The sequence below is a fragment of the Salvelinus alpinus genome, chromosome 2 (genome assembly GCF_045679555.1).
Source record: "Salvelinus alpinus chromosome 2, SLU_Salpinus.1, whole genome shotgun sequence".
Taxonomy (NCBI): Eukaryota; Metazoa; Chordata; class Actinopteri; order Salmoniformes; family Salmonidae; genus Salvelinus; species Salvelinus alpinus.
Window position 1 is genome coordinate 26,115,830 of NC_092087.1, and position 18,523 is coordinate 26,134,352.

Genomic DNA, 18,523 nt, shown 5'->3' on the forward strand with positions numbered 1-18,523 from the left:
GAAACCAATTTAACTTGTATTTTTTATTCGGTCCATGGGAATTTAACCGCAAAAGTAATTTTTTTGTGCACTACGTCATTTTGCACAGACTTTTTTCCACAACAAGTAAAAAATGTCTCTTTTTTTCGCCAGGTAAGCCAGTTGAGAACAAGTTCTCGTTTACAACTGTGACCTGGCCATGATAAAGCAAAGCAGTGCGACACAAACAAACATGGAATAAACAAACTTACCGTCAATAAAACAATAGAAAAGTCTATATACAGTGTGTGCAAATGAAGTAAGATTAGGGAGGTAAGGCAATAAATAGGCCATAGTGGCGAAATAATTACAATTTAGCAATTAAACACTGGAGTGAATGTGCATGTAGAGATACTGGGGTGCAAAGGAGCATAAAAAAAATTACAATATGGGGATGAGGTAGTTGGGTGGGCTATTTACAGATGGGCTATGTACAGGTGCAATGATCTGTAAGCTGCTCTGACAGCTGATGCTTAAAGTTAGTGAGGGAGATATGAGTCTCCAGCTTCAGTGATTTTTGCAATTCGTTCCAGTCGTTGGCAGCAGAGAACTGGAAGGAAAGGTGGCAAAAGGAGGAGTTGGCTTTGGAGGGTGACCAGTGAAATATACCTGCTGGAGCGCATGCTATGGGTGGGTGCTGCTATGGTGACCAGTGAGCTGAGGTAAAGCGGGGCTTTACCTAGCAAAGACCTATAGATGACCTGGAGCCAGTGGGTTTGGCGACAAATATGAAGCGAGGGCCAGCCAACGAGAGCATACAGGTCACAGTGGTGGGTAGTATATGGGGCTTTGGTGACAAAACGGATGGCACTGTGATAGACTGCATCCAGTTTGCTGAGTAGAGTGTTGGAGGCTATTTTGTAAATGATATTGCCGAAGTCAAGGATCGGTAGGATAGTCAGTTTTGCGAGGGTATGTTTGGCAGCGTGAGTGAAGGATGCTTTGTTGTGAAATAGGAAGCTGTTTCTAGATTACAGTTTACAGTCTAACCAGACACCTAGGTATTTGTAGTTGTCCACAAATTCAGAACCGTCCAGAGTAGTGATGCTAGTCGGGCGGGCAGGTGTGGGCAGCAATCTGTTGAAGAGCATGCATTAACTTTTACTAGCATTTAAGAGCAGTTGGAGGCCACGGAAGGAGAGTTGTATGGCATTGAAGCTCGTCTGGAGGTTTGTTAACATAGTGTTCAAAGAAGGGCCAGATGTATACAGAATGGTGTCGTCTGCGTAGAGGTGGATCAGAGAATCACCAGCAGCAACAGTAACATCATTGATGTATACATAGAAAAGAGTCGGCCTGAGAATTGAACCCTGTGGCTGCCAGAGGTCCGGACAACAGGCTGTCCGATTTGACACACTGAACTCTGTCTGAGAAGTAGTTGGTGAACCAGGCGAGGCAGTCATTTGAGAAGCCAAGGTTGTTGAGTCTGCCGATAAGAATACGGTGATTGACAGAGTTGAAAGCCTTGGCCAGGTCGATGAATACGGCTGCACAGTATTGTCTTTTATCAATGGAGCTCATGATATCTTTTAGGACCTTGAGCATGGCTGTGGTGCACCCGTGACCAGCTCTGAAACCAGATTGCATAGCGGAGAAGGTATGGTGGGATTCGAAATGGTCGGTGATCTGTTTATTAACTTGGCTTTCGAAGACCTTGGAAAGGCAGGATAGGATAGATATAGATAGGTCTGTAACAGTTTGGGTCTAGATTGTCTCCCCCTTTGAAGAGGGGGATAACCACGGCAGCTTTCCAATCTTTGGGGATCTCAGATGATACAAGAGGTTGAACAGGCTAGTCAAAGGGGTTGCAACAATTGTGGCGGATACTTTTAGAAAGAGAGGGTCCAGATTGTCTAGCCCAGCTGATTTGTAGGGGTCCAGATTTTTCAGCTCTTTCAGAACATCAGCTATCTGGATTTGGGTGAAGGAGAAATGGGGGAGGCTTGGGCAAGTTGCTGTGGGGGGTGCAGAGCTGTTGACCGTTGTAGGGGTAGCCAGGTAGAAAGCATGGCCAGCCGTAGAGAAATGCTTATTGAAATTCTCGATTATCGTAGATTTTTCGGTGGTGACAGTGTTTCCTAGCCTCAGTGCAGTGGGCAACTGGGAGGAGGTGCTCTTATTCTCCATGTACTTTATAGTGTCCCAGAACCTTTTGGAGTTTGTGCTACAGGATGAAAATTTCTGTTTGAAAGAGATAGTCTTTGCTTTCCTATTTGCCTGTGTATATTGGTTCCCAACTTCCCTGAATAGTTGCATATCGTGGGGGCTATTCGATGCTAATGCAGTACGCCACAGGATGTTTTTGTGCTGGTCAAGGGCAGTCAGGTTTGGAGTGAACCAAGGGCTATATCTGTTCTTAGTTCTACATTTTTTGAAAGGGGCATGCTTATTTAAGATGGTGAGGAAAGTACTTTTAAAGAAGAACCAGGCATCCTCTACTAACGGAATTAAGTCAATATCCTTCCAGGATACCCGGGCCAGGCCGATTAGAAAGGCCTTCTAGCTGATATGTTATAGGGAGTGCTTGACAGTGATGAGGGGTGGTCGTTTGACCGCGGACCCATTACGGACGCAGGCAATGAGGCAGTGATCGCTGAGATCCTGGTTGAAGACAGCAGAGGAGTATTTGGAGGGCAGGTTGGTCAGGATGATATCTATGAGGGTGCCTGTGTTTACGGATTTGGGGTTGTACCTGGTAGGTTCCATGATAATTTGTCTGAGATTGAGGGCATCGAGTTTGGATTGTCGGACGGCCTGGCCTGGGTGTTAAGCATATCCCAGTTTGGGTCGCCTAACAGTACAAACTCTGAAAATAAATGGGGGACGATTAATTCACATATGGTGTCCAGGGCACAGCTGGGGGCTGAGGGGGGTCTATAACAAGCGGCAACAATGAGAGGCTTATTTTTTGGAAAGGTTCATTTTTAAAGTAGAAGCTAGAGCTGTTTGGGCACAGACCTGGATAACATGACAGAACTCTGTAGGCTATCTCTGCAGTAGATTGCAACTCCACCCCGTTTGGCAGTTCTATCTTGGCGGAAAATTTTGTAGTTGGGGATGGACATTTCTGAAATTTTGGTGGTATTCCTAAGCCAGGATTCAGAGATATGATGGAAACATTTCTCTGATGGAAAAATGTACATATCATTTTTATTTTAGAATATTCGTATGAAAATCTATTGTCAATTGGATGAAAACCTAACTACCGACTATTTAAACATGCTTTATATTGGAGCATATATCTGAGTTAATCTCACTCCAATTTTAGCCACATTTCCTGTGTGGAAGGCTACATCAATATTGGCCATACCATCACCTAACATTGTCTTATCTTCTTGGTTGACTGACCCGTTCCACTCTCTTATTGGCTCCTCAGGTACAACCCGCCCCCCACGTGACGGAGAGGTCCCTGGAATAGATTACAACTTCCTGCCTGTGGAGGACTTTCTGGCTTTGGAGCAGAGCGGGACCCTTCTGGAAATAGGAGCATATGAAGGTAACTATCTGCAGCAGGTCATCAGTTGAATCCTGGACAAGTTGTTTACTTTGGTATTTACTGTATGTGGGTGTAGTGTGCTGTATATCTCTGGAGGTGAGTGTACTAGGAGTTTTTTAATTAAACAGGCTTCTGCATTTAGTAGTCAAGACTACAAGGGATTCACACCCTGTGTGTATAATCCCATTCCCACAGGATAAAGTCATCATTACCCTGGCATTATGTTCGGTGTGAAAGGGGTCGAAGACGTGAGAGAAGGGGAAGGTGTCTGCCATTGTTCGCAAGCAACTTTCAGTGTTGTGTATATTTTAATAGTGAAGAATCGCAATCAACACCTGTGGAGCATTACACATGTCATGCATAAATACCATTCATTCACATGCACATTTAATGAAGTGGCTGTTCTGTCACTGTAGCTTGGTCAGTAGGCCTAGACAATGCTCCACTCTCCCAGAGGAAACAAACACCCTCCTCCCTTCCTCCAATAGAATGCACTAGACTACAAATCCCAAAAGAAACTCTGTGGTCATGCCTTCTTAGTCCCCTCATCTGCATACAAAGACTGTGATTATACCCCCCTCTTCTACCGCCTTCCCCTTTATCCCTTCCCTTCTTTTTTTCTAAACATGCTAATGTCCTCCTGTTGCCTAGGTAACTATTATGGAACACCCAAGCCGCCAAGGCAGCCCCCTAGTGGGAAAGTGATTACCAGTGATGCTTTGAAAGACAGCCTCCCGGGCTCCCAGCACTCCACTCCCCGACGCACCAAGTCCTACAATGAGATGCAAAATGCTGGAATAGTGCCTGTAGACCTGGAGGAGGACGAGGAACTCCCGGAGATGAACAGTAGCTTAACAGGTAAGAGAGAGAGGAGGGAGAGGGAAAGACTGTTAGAGAGTGGGTGAGGGAAAAGGAGAGTGGGAGGAAGAGGGGGTAGGGGAGAGGGGGCAGGAGGGAGAGACTGCTGGGCTATGGGAAAGAGTGCAGGATACAAGTGGTCCTTTGTGTGGTGAGTGGTTAGTTGGTTGTTCAGTCTACATCCGCCACTGTCTATCTGAGAGTAGAAAAAATAGTGCCACCTGGCTTTGAAACCAGTATGCTGGCTTTCTGTCTGTTTCTGTCTGAATTAAGTTAATGGTCACTAATACAACATGATTTGACATGTGCTGTTTGAGTGAATGAATATGTATCCACTGATTGTACTTGTGAACAGGAGCATGATAATTTTCTTACTTGTAGAACTGTGTTGTAGAAGTTTTTATTTTTGTTCTCTGTGTGTGTGTGTGTTCTTGATATCAGTTTTCATCTAACATCTCACTGTTTTCTCTTGTTTTTGTATTTGCAATAGATAATACATATTGTTCTAGAAATACTAGGCTCGTGAACACAGGTTGGTCTACATGTATGAGCCACGTATTTCTGGTTATTACATGTTGTGATTGCTGGTTTTTACATGTTGTGATTGCTGGTTTTTACATGTTGTGATTGCTGGTTTTTACATGTTGTGATTGCTGTTTGGTGACTGTTGTGTTTGGTAATGTTCCATATTTTTCATATGAGAGTACAGGATACATTGTTAGTTTTGTTATTTTTTCTCTTATGTGTTAGAATATCAGTGCTTTAAAAAATATATATTCCCCTCCACTCTCCTGGTATGTTATTTGTGATTGGGTCATATTAACTGACCCTTACTCTTCAGCAATGGTCTGAGAATATTTGTGGTGATGTGGGTTTGATTTCAGATTGGACCAAGAGTAGTTAATTTGTGAGCAGTATTTGTAAAGGCAGCCAGATGCCAGGGGTGTGAATAGGATTTGATGACCTCAGAGAGAACAGGAAGAGTGGGGGGGAGGTGCACTAATCTAATCATCACAGTCCCCAAGAGGTCAGATCAGGGGCCTCGCTCAGTCAGCCACAACAGTAGTCAAGTGTTCGGCAAGTGTGTGTGTTTGTGAAAGGGAGAGAGATTCCTTTACCTCTAAACTACTAGACAGTATTTTTTATTCTATTATATTTTGTATTCCTTTATTTAACTAGGCAAGTCAGTTAAGAACAAATTCTTATTTTCAATGACAGCCTAGGAACAGTGCCTTGTTCAGGGGCAGAACGACAGATTTTTACCTTGTCAGCTCAGGGATTCGATCTTGAAACCTTTTGGTTACAAGTCCAACGTCGCCCCATGTATCAGGCTGAGTTTGGACACATATGAGGCCACCAAACTATAGTGTCATTGCCTCAGAATGTGTGTGTGCGTTGTGCATTTTGTTTACACATGTTTTCCTCTCCCCGCCACCCTCCCCCCACAGGAGACTCGAGTGAACCTGACGAGCATCCCTACGCCCCGCGTGAGAACGCCCCGTCCTACGGTGTGAACAACACATTGTCATCCACCACGGAGGACTCTCAGCAGACACACACACACCTCAGCCATCCTCCCACAGAAGAGGACCCCCTGGGACCTCTAACTGATAACTGGGAGATGGCCTACACCGAGAACGGAGAGCTCTACTTTATAGAGTATGTATCCTATCTACACGTTACGCCCCATAACACACTATATAACATAGGCTACATGGCTCTATACCCAACATCCGTAATAGTATTTAAATTACAATCTTCTCAAGAAAATATTGTGCCACTTTCTACTTTTGACACTTGCCTTTAACATTGAGTCTGATTACTTCACAGTGTGTATCATATTTAGCCATGGAAGTGAGGATGTTTTTCAGACAGTGAGTGTTTGATGTCTTCCCAGTCAGAACAATGTGTCTGTCTGTGACTCTGTCATGTGTGTCTATCTATAGCCACAACACAAAAACAACTTCCTGGATCGACCCACGCTGCCTGGACAAGCCTCCCAAACCCCTGGAAGAATGTGAAGATGATGGTACGTCCACCACAGGCTCTGTGTGTGTGTGTGTGTGTGTGTGTGTGTGTGTGTGTGAAATCAGATGCTTGTCTGTCAGATCTGTGATTCCATGAGTGGCCTGCAGATGGCACACTTGAGCCACCACAGTGTGAGATGAGATGAGACAGAGTAATATTCTGGTCTCGTGTGCTGCCTGCCTGTGCTAACGTCTGAGCAAGATGCCATGGCAGCCTGAAGGACTGACTGGGTTATTTGCATCATCTAGCATCAATAAAATATGTACCTTGAACTGTAGAGGAGCAAACACAAGCCCACCCACCCACCCACTCAAAACACTAGCACTTCATCTGCCTCTCTCTCCTTCCTCCACTCTCTCCTTCCTCTCTCTCTCCTCCACTCCCTCCTCTCCTTGCTCTCTCTCGCCTCCTCTCTCCCCTCCTCCTTCCTCTCTCTCCCCTCCCCTCCTCTCCCCACCTCTATATCCCCACCTCTATCTCCCCTCCTCTCTGTTCCCTCCTATCTCTCCCTCTTGTCTCTCTCTCCCCTCCTCTCCCCCACCATGTGTCCTCTACATGTGTTCGGAGGTACTTGTGTTGATGAGATAGCTCCTATTAGTTCTGTCCTCTCAAGCCGCTGCATGAGGACACAGGATAGATGGAGAGAGTATTCATATTGTCAAGCATATGGTGCATGAACTATGATTCATATTTAGTGGCAGCTGTTTTCACCTGCCCCAACCTAAAATGTTCAGTATTATAATGTATGTCTGTCTCTCTGGTATGACACATTTATTTCACTTTAATGCACCTATTGATTTCTGGAGCTGGTTTTTCGAAACAGTGTCACCCAATGGCAAAGTAGGAAGTGTGTTTAACGTTATGTTACAGACCGTGACTAATATAAAGATATGACAGATATTGGCAAGATGCATGAAGTGATTTTACTATAGATTTAGCTTGGGTTCACACCTTTTTATTTATTAGATTTTTACTTATCCTTTTATTTAACTAGGCAAGTCAGTTAAGAACAAATTCTTATTTACAATGATGGCCTACCCCAGCCAAACCCTAGCCCGGACAACGCTGGGCCGGTTCTGCGTCGCCCGATGGGACTCCCAATCACAGCCGGTTGTGATACAGCCCGGAATCGAACCAGTGTCTGTAGTGACACCTGTAGCACTGAGATGCAGTTCCTTAGACTGCTGCGCAACTCGGGAGCAAACCATTCCAGACACCTTACAAACCATTCCAGACACATTATGTTTTTACAATGTATGGAGCCAAATTTTGCTGCTCTCTTAGCTTGCTTGAGGCTTGGAATCAAAATCAATCTCTAACCCTCTGGTGCTCTCTCTCTTTCTCTTCCCTGCTCTCTCTCCTTGCCCCCATGTCTCTTCACCCCCCACACTTGGTCCTCCACTCTCTCTCCTGGTCTGCTGGCTTTCTCCTGGAGAAGAAGGGGTACACACAGAAGAGCTGGACAGTGAGCTAGGTAGGGCTCTTTCTTTTCTCCCCTCCCCCCTGCTGTGTCTTCTGGGAAACCTGGTTACTGTATAACATGTTTCCTGTACTGCTTCAGTGACAAAGTCACCCTGGCTTCTTACAGCTTATAACATCTCTCCCTTTATGCCTTGGGTGGGTGTTAACATTATAATCAAATGGTTGAAAATATATTGTAATATATTGTCTGTGTGTGCTTGCATGTGTGTGTGTGTGTGTGTGAGCTTGCAGGCTTGTGTCTGCTGAGTGGGCAGTTCTTGTAGGGTTAACCCACACACCCGGCGAGCCAGCATGCCCTATTATAGAGAGAACCATTGACGAGAGGCACATTGACCTGATGATCATTTCCTAATGGGCCTCTCGTCAAATGGACCTCTCACTCTCAAGCCCCATCATTCCATCCACTGGGGCTCATATTATAACTGGGCTAGCAAACTGGGATAGCAAAGAGCACTTTACCCACCACTGTCTGCTGGTGCATCAGTCTCTGAAGCCAGATGGGGGCTTTAAACAGCCATGGCTCTGAGATGGGCTCAGAAAACTACTACCCACTATTCTATTTCAGTGGGGAATACTTGGGTGAATAGTCACAATCCTCCAATCTCATCAGTTATTGAGAATGTTTGTTATTTTCTATTAATCAGAGATTGATTTAGACCTGAGAAACCAGGAGTGTGCAATACAGGTCAATCAGTGATATCAATTAATTGCTAGGGAGACATGAAAACACCCCTGGTTTAAGGTTAGGTCTGAGGTAAGTGAGGGTGAACTGATCCTAGACCAGTGTTTAGCCTCCTCCGTGCTGTGAACAGCAGCCAAGGTAGGAGTAGCCATTGTTAATACCATCGCTTAGATTGGATGAACACAGTCAATACGTATTGATTATGAAAGGCAATTACTCCAGTTGTGTATAGGAATGCAGACGTTTGGCCCCTGTAGTGCAACTCCTCGCTCAGGAGAAATCAAATAGTCAGGAAGACAGAATGAGATGCAAAAAGTTGAATCGACAATTTATCACCTTAGTCACCCTTGAGCTGGAGTGTGCGTGGGGGTTGTCCGGGGAGCGTGGAGAGGGGGAGCTCTTTTTGAAGTGTCAGATTCGTCCCACTACACCCACTCAGTATCAGAAAGGCCAGCAGAGACGTGATGGCTCTGGCATCCAGCAATAGTAACACACAGGCAGGATCTCCTTTAGAAATACAGCCACTGGTGGGTGGATGGATGGGTGGGATGGGAGGATTATTGGGGGGGTGAGAGCGGGAGGGAGGGATGTGTCTTGGGAGGAAAGTTTGGGTGGATGGGAGGGAGGGATGGGAGGGTAATTGGGGGTGGTGAGAGCGGGAGGGAGGGATGTGTCTTGGGAGGAATGGTTGGGTGGATGGGAGGGAGGGAGGGAGGGAGGGAGGGGCGGGATGGGAGGATTATTGGGGGGGTGAGAGCGGGAGGGAGGGATGTGTCTTGGGTGTGTCTTTTTCTTTTCAAATCTATAAATAAAGTACATTTTAAAGAAAAAAAGAAATACAGACACTCTGGTGTGAAATACAGAGTGATTCTAATTTACAGTGAGTGATGTGCTGCTGGCTCAAAGTATAATGTTCCCCTTCAGAACATCTGACACTATTAAAGCCTAGTCCCTGTATTGTGGATGTTCCAACCATAACACAACCCCCCCCTTAATTCCTTGCCGTCACTCTCCCGGCTTAACACCTTGACTCCAAATCCTCTAAAGCTGGTGGAGGGAATGTGTACACCACTCGTCAGAATATAGGCTGAGGTAATAGGCTGAGGCTAATGAGATGCAGGACTGATACTGTACAACGGAGGACTCAGTTATACATATCTGTTTGTAACCAATTACAGCACTCTGACGTTTCCCTATAGCCATTGGTACAGTAGCTAGCTAACTCCATCTCTGGTGTTTTAATCACACTACTCTGTATGGAGAGATAATGAGTTGCTCTGCCGTACTGAGACATACTGAGACTGCATCAATGTAGCAGCCTTTACAGCAGCTTCACAGATGACTAATGCATGTCTCTATCTAATCAGTCCAGATTTATTTGGTCTCATTTTATGGCAGTGTTGTCAGGCCTTTTATTGCATTCATTCTCAGCATCGATGTCATGGAAGATATACATGCGAGTGTCCCTGGTTACACACAAAATTAAAAACATCCTCTCACATAACTCGTCATTAATGAATTAGACCGCGGTGAATAAATACATGATTTATGTAGTTCTACAATGCCATGCGACAGACAGTGATAAAACAATCAAGGACAACATTGAATACCATTATATACACACCACACCTACATCAACGAGGTCGGTCAACCTTGTACATCAGATTCCCTTACTGCTGATGGGGTCAAATTGGGGTCACGATAGGGGCTGCACCAAATGTTTGATGTATTACAATAACTGATTATAATATGTTGTATTAATAGAAGGGGAGGGGCTATGGTACCCCTCCTCCTCTACATTTATAGGGTCCTAGACTACAGATTAACAATAAATATATTCATTGTAAGGATTTAGAATTGTTCCACAGTCTTTAAGTCTGTGCCTCTTATAAAGAAATGGGGGGGGGGGGGGGGGATGTGAGAAAGCATTTCAAAGATAAACAAAGAGCCCTGTAGGGGAGTAGAAGAGATAAGAGGCTAGTCAGACATACTTCTATAAATCAACTTGGGGGAGTGGGCTTTTACTGCTGAGGCCTTAGAAAACACTGGAACTGTTGTATTTCTTGCAAGTTTGTATAGCTGTGTATGCATTGGCTTGGTCTGAGGAGTAGCAGGTAATGACATCACAGGGGGTTGACTACAAGCATGATAAAAGCAACTTGGACTTTTCCTATGGGGCAGAACTCAGGAGAGACATCAGTTGTATGTGTGATGTTTGATCTTTGACTTCTGTCTACAGCTGTATTTTGATTAAAATTGTTATGATTTATACGTGCACATTTTGAGTGTTCCTTATTTGTTAAGTAATAAAACGGAGCCCAGAAAAACGGAACCAACACTGCCATGAACAATAAGAAAATATATCTTCACGTGACATATTTAAACCACATTTTTAAACCAAAATTGACATTTAGACCACCACACACATATACCGCCAGCTCCTCTTCTCCATCTGAGCGTCTGGTGTTGATCATGATCGGTCAAATCCCCCCGTAGTGTCTATCTGATGTGTTAAATGTCAGCCGTGTCCTGCCAGGAGCCAAGAGCCAGGTCCAGACAGCCTCTGGACAGCCTCTGTAGTCCTGTTCACTCCCCAGTGACTGACAGGCTGTGTGTGGTAGGAAAAGGGATTTGGTGACCTTCTGTCTTAACAATGAGCACCATCTCTAACAACGTGCCGTTTCCTCCTCTCTCTACCTCTCTTCCAGAGCTGCCAACAGGCTGGGAGAAAATAGATGACCCAGTCTATGGTGTTTACTATGTGGAGTAAGTGGTGACACACACACATCTCTGTCGCATTTAAAATGACCTCACTGTACTGTTCATTTACAATGCATTTAACACTGAGCGGTGCCCCGGAACATTGCAAAACAACATCAAATGCAGGCTGTTTTGGGGATTATAGGCCATTTTGTTGCCGTCATGATGATTTAGACACAGGGTTTCTCATCTAGTGCGAGACCCTTGGGGCTGTGCATTAATAGCAATACATGCATATGTTTTGATGTTGTTCAAAGCAATACCTTCGAGGCAGATGCCCAGTTTTGTTGTCTGAGATTTTTCAATATACATTATTCCTATTGTTTCCTGTTTAATGCATAATTGCATAATGTTTCCATACTGTTTGAAGTGTAATTTCCTTATGGTGTACTGCTCCTTTAATTCCTTGTCGGGTTGTGGTATGACGTGGTTGTGGTGGTGGTGTTAACCTCCTGAAGCAGTGCTCCTCAGTGATTGTGTGATGCTGTTGATATTCAGGCCTCGTCGTCTCTGTCTCCTCTGATCCACCAGAGCATTGTCTGTACCAGACTTGACTTACGTGACTTGAGCCCTTGGCTCCTGGAGCATAGGCCACCAGAGACTTTGTCTATCTGTGTATTGTGTTCACTCTTTCACCACTGCCTCTCTGTAACTCAATCTTTCTCTTTCTTTATCCCTTCTTCTCCATCCCTTGCCTGATCCCCTTGGCTTTCTTCTGTTCTTTTTTCTTTCTCTTTTTGGTCTAATTTCTTTCCTGTTATTATCCCCCTTGTTCTTACTTACTCTCTACTTTTCACTGACTCAATTATCTTTCTCTCCCTCTCCCTTCCTGTCTCATTCTCCACTTTTCCCTCCCTCTCTTCCTCCCTCTCTCAGTCACATTAACAGGAAGACCCAGTATGAGAACCCTATAGTAGAGGCTAAGCGGCGGAAGCAGCTCGAGCAACAGCAGCCACCAGAAGGTGAGCGCTACATCCGAGGTTCGTTTCCAGCCCCGCCGGGCGTCATTCCTTTCTTTCTTCATGTCTGTGATCGTGCCTATCTGTCTCTTTGTCCTGCTGCTCTGCTCTACTCTGCTTCTGGCGCTTTATGATTTGCTATTGAGAAACCATAAAGGCATACCTATGATTTATTTTAATGGCCTTGAAGAGAGGTCTTTTTGGTTTAATTTGACAATGTTTTAAGTGTCACTGATTCTCTCTCCGAAGGATTTGTGCTTATGTGAATAATTTTGGAAGTGTGCAGTTCTAGGTAAGTTTGGGTTTGACAATTATACATTGAAGAGTGTTTTACAGCAATGTAAATGTATCCCTATATTTGAATTCTTTCTGGGTCTTGCTCTCCCAGTGAAAGGTTTTTCAGGACAAGTGGTTTAAGTCTGAGTGTGCCCTGGGTTTACCTCTTTCTATATTAGATGTACGATGTCACTCAGATTTTCCCTAGACATGCAGGCCACACCACTAGGGACCAGGCTATTGATCCCCCTTCTGCAGGCTCAGCTAAATACGCTTCTGACTTGATTACTTGCTGCCTTTTCCTCCTTTAAGCTCAATATCTCTTTACGCTCAATATCTGTGAAGACTTTTACTCTTTCATTGATTGAATCTTAATACTGAGAATACTAATGAAGAATAATTAAGCTTCTGATACATTACACAGTGAGGCTGCCATTTAGATCTGTCAGAGATTGGATTACGTGGTATTACTTTCATTGGCAGCCATTGTGGCTCAATGCAGTACAGTAGTTTCCTAGCCACCCATTGTGGGGAACCATAAGGAATCGGTGTAACTGTACAGGCACCAGAGACAGGAAGTATGCCCTTTGCTGTTCCAGAATGGATAGAGGACGCCACCCTGGCTGGTGCCCCGCTGGCCAGCTATACCGCCAACCACCAGGAGACCTACAGGGATCCCCAGGCTGGACCCCCACTGCCGCCCCTCATCGGGCCCAAACGTAAGTCCTGGCCAGGTTAATATCCTAGTTTTATGAGGGTATTGGTCCATTTCTCTCTGCAACATTGTGGATGTGTTTCCTGTTCCCTCATCAATTTACTCCCTCAACCCCTATCTCCTCTCTCTCTGTCTCTCTCTCTCCTCTCTCTCTGTCTCTCTCGATCTCCTCTCTCTCTGTCTCTCTCGATCTCCTCTCTCTCTGTCTCTCTCGATCTCCTCTCTCTTTGTCTCTCTCGATCTCCTCTCTCTCTGTCTCTCTCTCTCTCTTTCTCTCTCTCTGCCTCTCACACTCTCTGCCCCATCCTCTCTCTCTGCCCCTCCCTCTCTCCCTCTCTCTCCCCCTCTCCATCTCTCTCTCCCCTTCTCCCTCTCTACCCAAAAGTGTATCTCTCCATAGGGGATAGCAGCCTCACAGACTGAGGCTGGGGCACAGTCTGGGGCATTTACCATAGGATTACCCCCATTCTCAGGCACAGACAGGCTGGTACCCCCTAGCTCTTTGAATCCCTCTTAGCCTAATTAATCTATCAATCATAATCAGTCTCTTTATAATTCATGGAGCTTGTCACACCAACACATCTCTCACAGAGCCCTCACTGATCCAGAGCCAAGACTGTGTAGGATAGCCCCTCCTTCTTTGCCTAGCACTGCACATGAGATCAACGGGTTCTTATGAAAGGTGTGTAAGGCTTGTGTGTGTGTGTTCCTCAGGAGGGAAGCCCTTCTTCACACGGAACCCAGCAGAGCTAAAGGGAACCTTCATCAACACCAAACTGAGGAAGAGCCACCGGGGGTTCGGCTTCACCGTTGTCGGGGGCGACGAGCCTGATGAGTTCCTTCAGATCAAGAGTCTGGTTCTGGATGGGCCTGCTGCCCTCGACGGCAAGATGGAGACAGGTGGGCCGCCGCTCTATCCTTCCCTTCCCTGTGTTCACCAACTCCTTAAGAGCTACAGAGTGTGCAGGCTTTTGTTCCAACCCACACTAAAACAATTGACTAATCAAGGTTGATTGATTGGTTTATTAGCTGAATCTGGTGCTCTCCAGGATCCGGATTGGTGACACTTGACTGGTGTAGGTTTTATAGTGTACTGTAGGCGTTCTACAGTTTGTGTTACTTCCAAGATTTTAGTTTTTGACATGGAGCTAATTATCCAACATTAATTTCTTCTTCTCTTCCCCCAGGTGACGTGATCGTGAGTGTCAATGACACATGCGTGCTAGGCTACACCCATGCCCAGGTGGTGAAGGTCTTCCAGTCCATCCATATTGGCTCCATGGTCAACCTGGAGCTGTGCCGCGGCTACCCCCTTCCTTTTGACCCCGACGACCCCAACACCAGCATGGTGACCTCCGTGGCGATCGTGGACAAGGAGCCCATCATCGTCAATGGCCAGGATAGCTACGACTCCCCGTCCAGCCACGGCAGCCATACTGGGGGCCCCGTTAATGGCATGAGGGAGTCGAGACCACACAGTCCCTCCTCCGCCGAGGTGGCGTCCAACAGCTCGCACGGTTACCTCAGCGACTCTGTGACGCTGGCGTCATCCATAGCGACGCAGCCGGAGCTGATCACAGTGCACATGGAGAAGGGAGACAAAGGCTTTGGGTTCACCATCGCAGACAGCCCTGCAGGGGGAGGACAGAGGGTCAAACAGATAGTGGACTACCCCCGCTGCAGGGGCCTGAAGGAGGGGGACATTATCGTGGAGGTGAACAAGAGGAACGTCCAGAGCATGAGCCACAACCAAGTGGTGGACCTGCTCAGCAAGTGCCCCAAAGGAAGTGAGGTCAGCATGCTGGTGCAGAGAGGCGGAGGTAAGACATCCTCACAACATGCTGAGATTTGATAGGTGGAGGTAAGACAGACCCACAACATGCAGAGATCTGATAGGTGGAGGAAAGACATGGACCCACGACATGCTGAGATCTGATAGGTGGAGGTAAGACATAGGCCCACGACATGCTGAGATCTGATAGGTGGAAGTAAGACATAGGCCGACAACATGCTGAGATCTGATAGGTGGAGGTAAGACATAGGCCCACGACATGCTGAGATCTGATAGGTGGAGGTAAGACATAGACCCACGACATGCTGAGATCTGAGTTCTAATTGGCAAGCCTGCCTCTTACTCCCGCCTCTTCTCTCCGTCACCATTGTCATGAATCCGGACGTTGCTAAAACATGCAAAAAATTTACACACAAATAATGGGTAGGGTTGGTTGCAGAGATTGTTAGTGGAAGAGACATTTGGAGAGTGAGAGAAAATGCAGAGCAGTAAAGAGAGAAAGCGTAGATCTTGTTCCAGGTCAGAAAGTCTCATGAATATGTAGCTGGGTTCCTCAGTTCCTCCTGTGGGTCTTTCTGTGTTACTGTCTCATTTCTGTCACACTGTCTCTCTCTCTTTCTCTCTCACTCTCTCACTCTCTGTGCCTTTTTAATATCTGTGTCTCTCTCTCTGTCTTTCTCTCTGTCTTTTTCCTCTCTCTGACACGGCACTGTCTACACTATGGTCTATGTCTGTTACTTTATAGGTATCACACAAAGTTGCGTTGAGATCAAATTGTGGTGTCAAAATTTCTTCCATCCTAGCTGTGATGTGTGTGCGTGCGTTCATTTTATTTTATTTTATTTTTATTTCATCTTTATTTAACCAGGTAGGCCAGTTGAAAACAAGTTCTCATTTACAACTGTGACCTGGCCAAGATAAAGCAAAGCATTGCGACAAAAACAACACAGAGTTACACATAAACAAACATACAGTCAATAACACAATAGAAAAATCTATGTACAGTGTGTGCAAATGTAGAAGATTAGGGAGGTAAGGCAATAAATAGGTCATAGTGGTGAAATAATTACAATTGAGCAATTAAACACTGGAGTGATGTGCAGAAGATGAATGTGCAAGTAGAGATACTGGGGTGCAAATTGAGCAAAAAAATTATAATAACGATATGGTGATGAGGTAGTTGGGTGTGCTATTTACAGATGGGCTATGTACAGGTGCAGTGATCGGTAAGCTGCTCTGACAGCTGATGCTTAAAGTTAGAGAGGGAGATATGAGTCTCCAGCTTCAGTGATTTCTGCAATTCGTTCCAGTCATTGGCAGCAGAGAACTGGAAGGAAAGGCGGCCAAAGAAGCTGTTGGCTTTGGGGATGACCAGTGAAGTATACCTGCTGGAGCGCATGCTACGTGTGAGCGTTGCTATGGTGACCAGTGAGCTGAGATAAGGCGGGGCTTTACCTAGCAGAGACGTGTAGATGACCAACGAGCGCATACAGGTTGCAGTGGTGGGTCGTATATGGGGCTTTGGTGACAAAACGGATGGCACTGTGATAGACTACATCCAGTTTGCTGACTAGAGTGTTGGAGGCTATTTTGTAAATGACATCGCCGAAGTCAAGGATCGGTAGGATAGTCAGTTTTACGAGGTTATGTTTGGCAGCATAGGAAGCTGATTCTAGATTACATTTTAGATTAGAGAGGCTTAATGTGAGTCTGGAAGGAGAGTTTACAGTCTAACCAGACACCTAGGTATTTGTAGTTGTCCACAAATTCAGAACCGTCCAGAGTAGTGATGCTAGTCGGGCGGGCAGGTGTGGGCAGCAATCTGTTGAAGAGCATGCATTTACTTTTACTACCATTTAAAAGCAGTTGGAGGCCACGGAAGGAGTGTTGTATGGCATTGAAGCTCGTTTGGAGGTTTGTTAAAACACAGTGTCCAAAGAAGGGCCAGATGTACAGTTGAAGTCGGAAGTTTACATACACTTAGGTTGGAGTCATTAAAACTCGTTTTTCAACCACTCCACAAATTTCTTGTTAACAAACTATAGTTTTGGCAAGTCAGTTAGGACATCTACTTTGTGCATGACACAAGTAATTTTTCCAACAATTGTTTACAGACAGATAATAATAATTCACTGCATCAAAATTCCAGTGGGTCAGAAGTTTACATACACTAAGTTGACTGTGCCTTTAAACAGCTTGGAAAATTCCAGAAAATGATGTCATGGCTTTAGAAGCTTCAGATAGGCTAATTGACATTGTTTGAGTCAATTGGAAGTGTACCTGTGGAAGTATTTCAAGGCCTACCTTCAAACTCAGTGCCTCTTTGCTTGACATAATGGGAAAATCGAAATAAATCAGCCAAGACCTCAGAAAAAAAAACACCATGGGACCACGCAGCCGTCATACCGCTCAGGAATGAGTTCTCTCTCCTATAGATTAACGTACTTTGGTGCGAAAAGTGCAAATCAATCCCAGAACAACAGAAAAAGACCTTGTGAAGATGCTGGAGGAAACGGGTACAAAAGCATCTATGTCCACAGTAAAAGGAGTTCTATACTGACATAACCTGAAAGGCCACTCAGCAAGGAAGAAGCCACTACTCCAAAACCGTCATAAAAAAGCCAGACTACGGTTTGCAACTGCACATGGGGACAAAGATCGTACTTTTTTGAGAAATGTCCTCTGGTCTGATGAAACAAAAATATTCCTGTTTGGCCATAATGACCATCGTTATGTTTTGAGGAAAAAGGGGAGGCTTGCAAACCGAAGAACACCATCCCAACCGTGAAGCACGGGGGTGGCAGCATCATGTTGTGGGGGTGCTTTGCTGCAGGAGGGACTGGTGCACTTCACAAAATAGATGGCATCATGAGGCAGGAAAATTATGTGGATATATTGAAGCAACATCTCAAGACATCAGTCAGGAAGTTAAAGCTTGGTCGCAAATGGGTCTTCCAAATGGACAATGACCCCAAGCATACTTCCAAAGTTGTGGCAAAATGGCTTAAGGACAACAAAGTCAAGGTATTGGAGTGGCCATCACAAAGCCCTGACCTCAATCCTATAGAAAATGTGTGGGCAGAACTGAAAAAGCGTGTGCGAGCAAGGAGGTCTACAAACCTGACTCAGTTACACCAGCCCTGTCAGGAGGAATGGGCCAAAATTCACCCAACTTATTCTGGGAAGCTTTTGGAAGGCTACCCAAAATGTTTGACCCAAGTTAAATAATTTAAAGGCAATGCTACCAAATATGAATTGAGTGTATGTAAACTTCTGACCAGTTGGGAATGTGATGAAAGAAATAAAAGATCAAATAAATAATTCTCTCTACTATTATTCTGACATTTCACATTCTTAAAATAAAGTGGTGATCCTAACTGACCTAAGACAGGGAATTTTTACAAGGATTAAATGTCAGGAGTTTTGAAAAACTGAGTCTAAATGTATTTGGCTCAGG

General features: G+C 45.2%; 1 protein-coding gene across 13 annotated transcripts in view; it reads left to right on the forward strand.

Moving 5' to 3' along the window:
* Window positions 1-18,523, forward strand: part of LOC139557485 (membrane-associated guanylate kinase, WW and PDZ domain-containing protein 1-like) — a 169,916-nt gene that overhangs the window by 101,539 nt on the left and 49,854 nt on the right. For 6 of the 13 annotated variants that reach the window (XM_071372451.1, XM_071372375.1, XM_071372393.1 and 3 more), the window contains exons 3-13: window positions 3,395-3,514; window positions 4,166-4,372; window positions 4,863-4,904; window positions 5,821-6,031; window positions 6,319-6,401; window positions 7,839-7,874; window positions 11,273-11,330; window positions 12,201-12,304; window positions 13,159-13,278; window positions 13,989-14,174; window positions 14,462-15,094. In XM_071372451.1, coding sequence (XP_071228552.1) covers window positions 3,395-3,514; window positions 4,166-4,372; window positions 4,863-4,904; window positions 5,821-6,031; window positions 6,319-6,401; window positions 7,839-7,874; window positions 11,273-11,330; window positions 12,201-12,304; window positions 13,159-13,278; window positions 13,989-14,174; window positions 14,462-15,094 — 1,800 coding nt within the window. The remainder of the gene's footprint in view (window positions 1-3,394; window positions 3,515-4,165; window positions 4,373-4,862; window positions 4,905-5,820; window positions 6,032-6,318; window positions 6,402-7,838; window positions 7,875-11,272; window positions 11,331-12,200; window positions 12,305-13,158; window positions 13,279-13,988; window positions 14,175-14,461; window positions 15,095-18,523) is intronic. The other 7 variants (XM_071372423.1, XM_071372486.1, XM_071372433.1 and 4 more) reach the window with 4 other exon arrangements.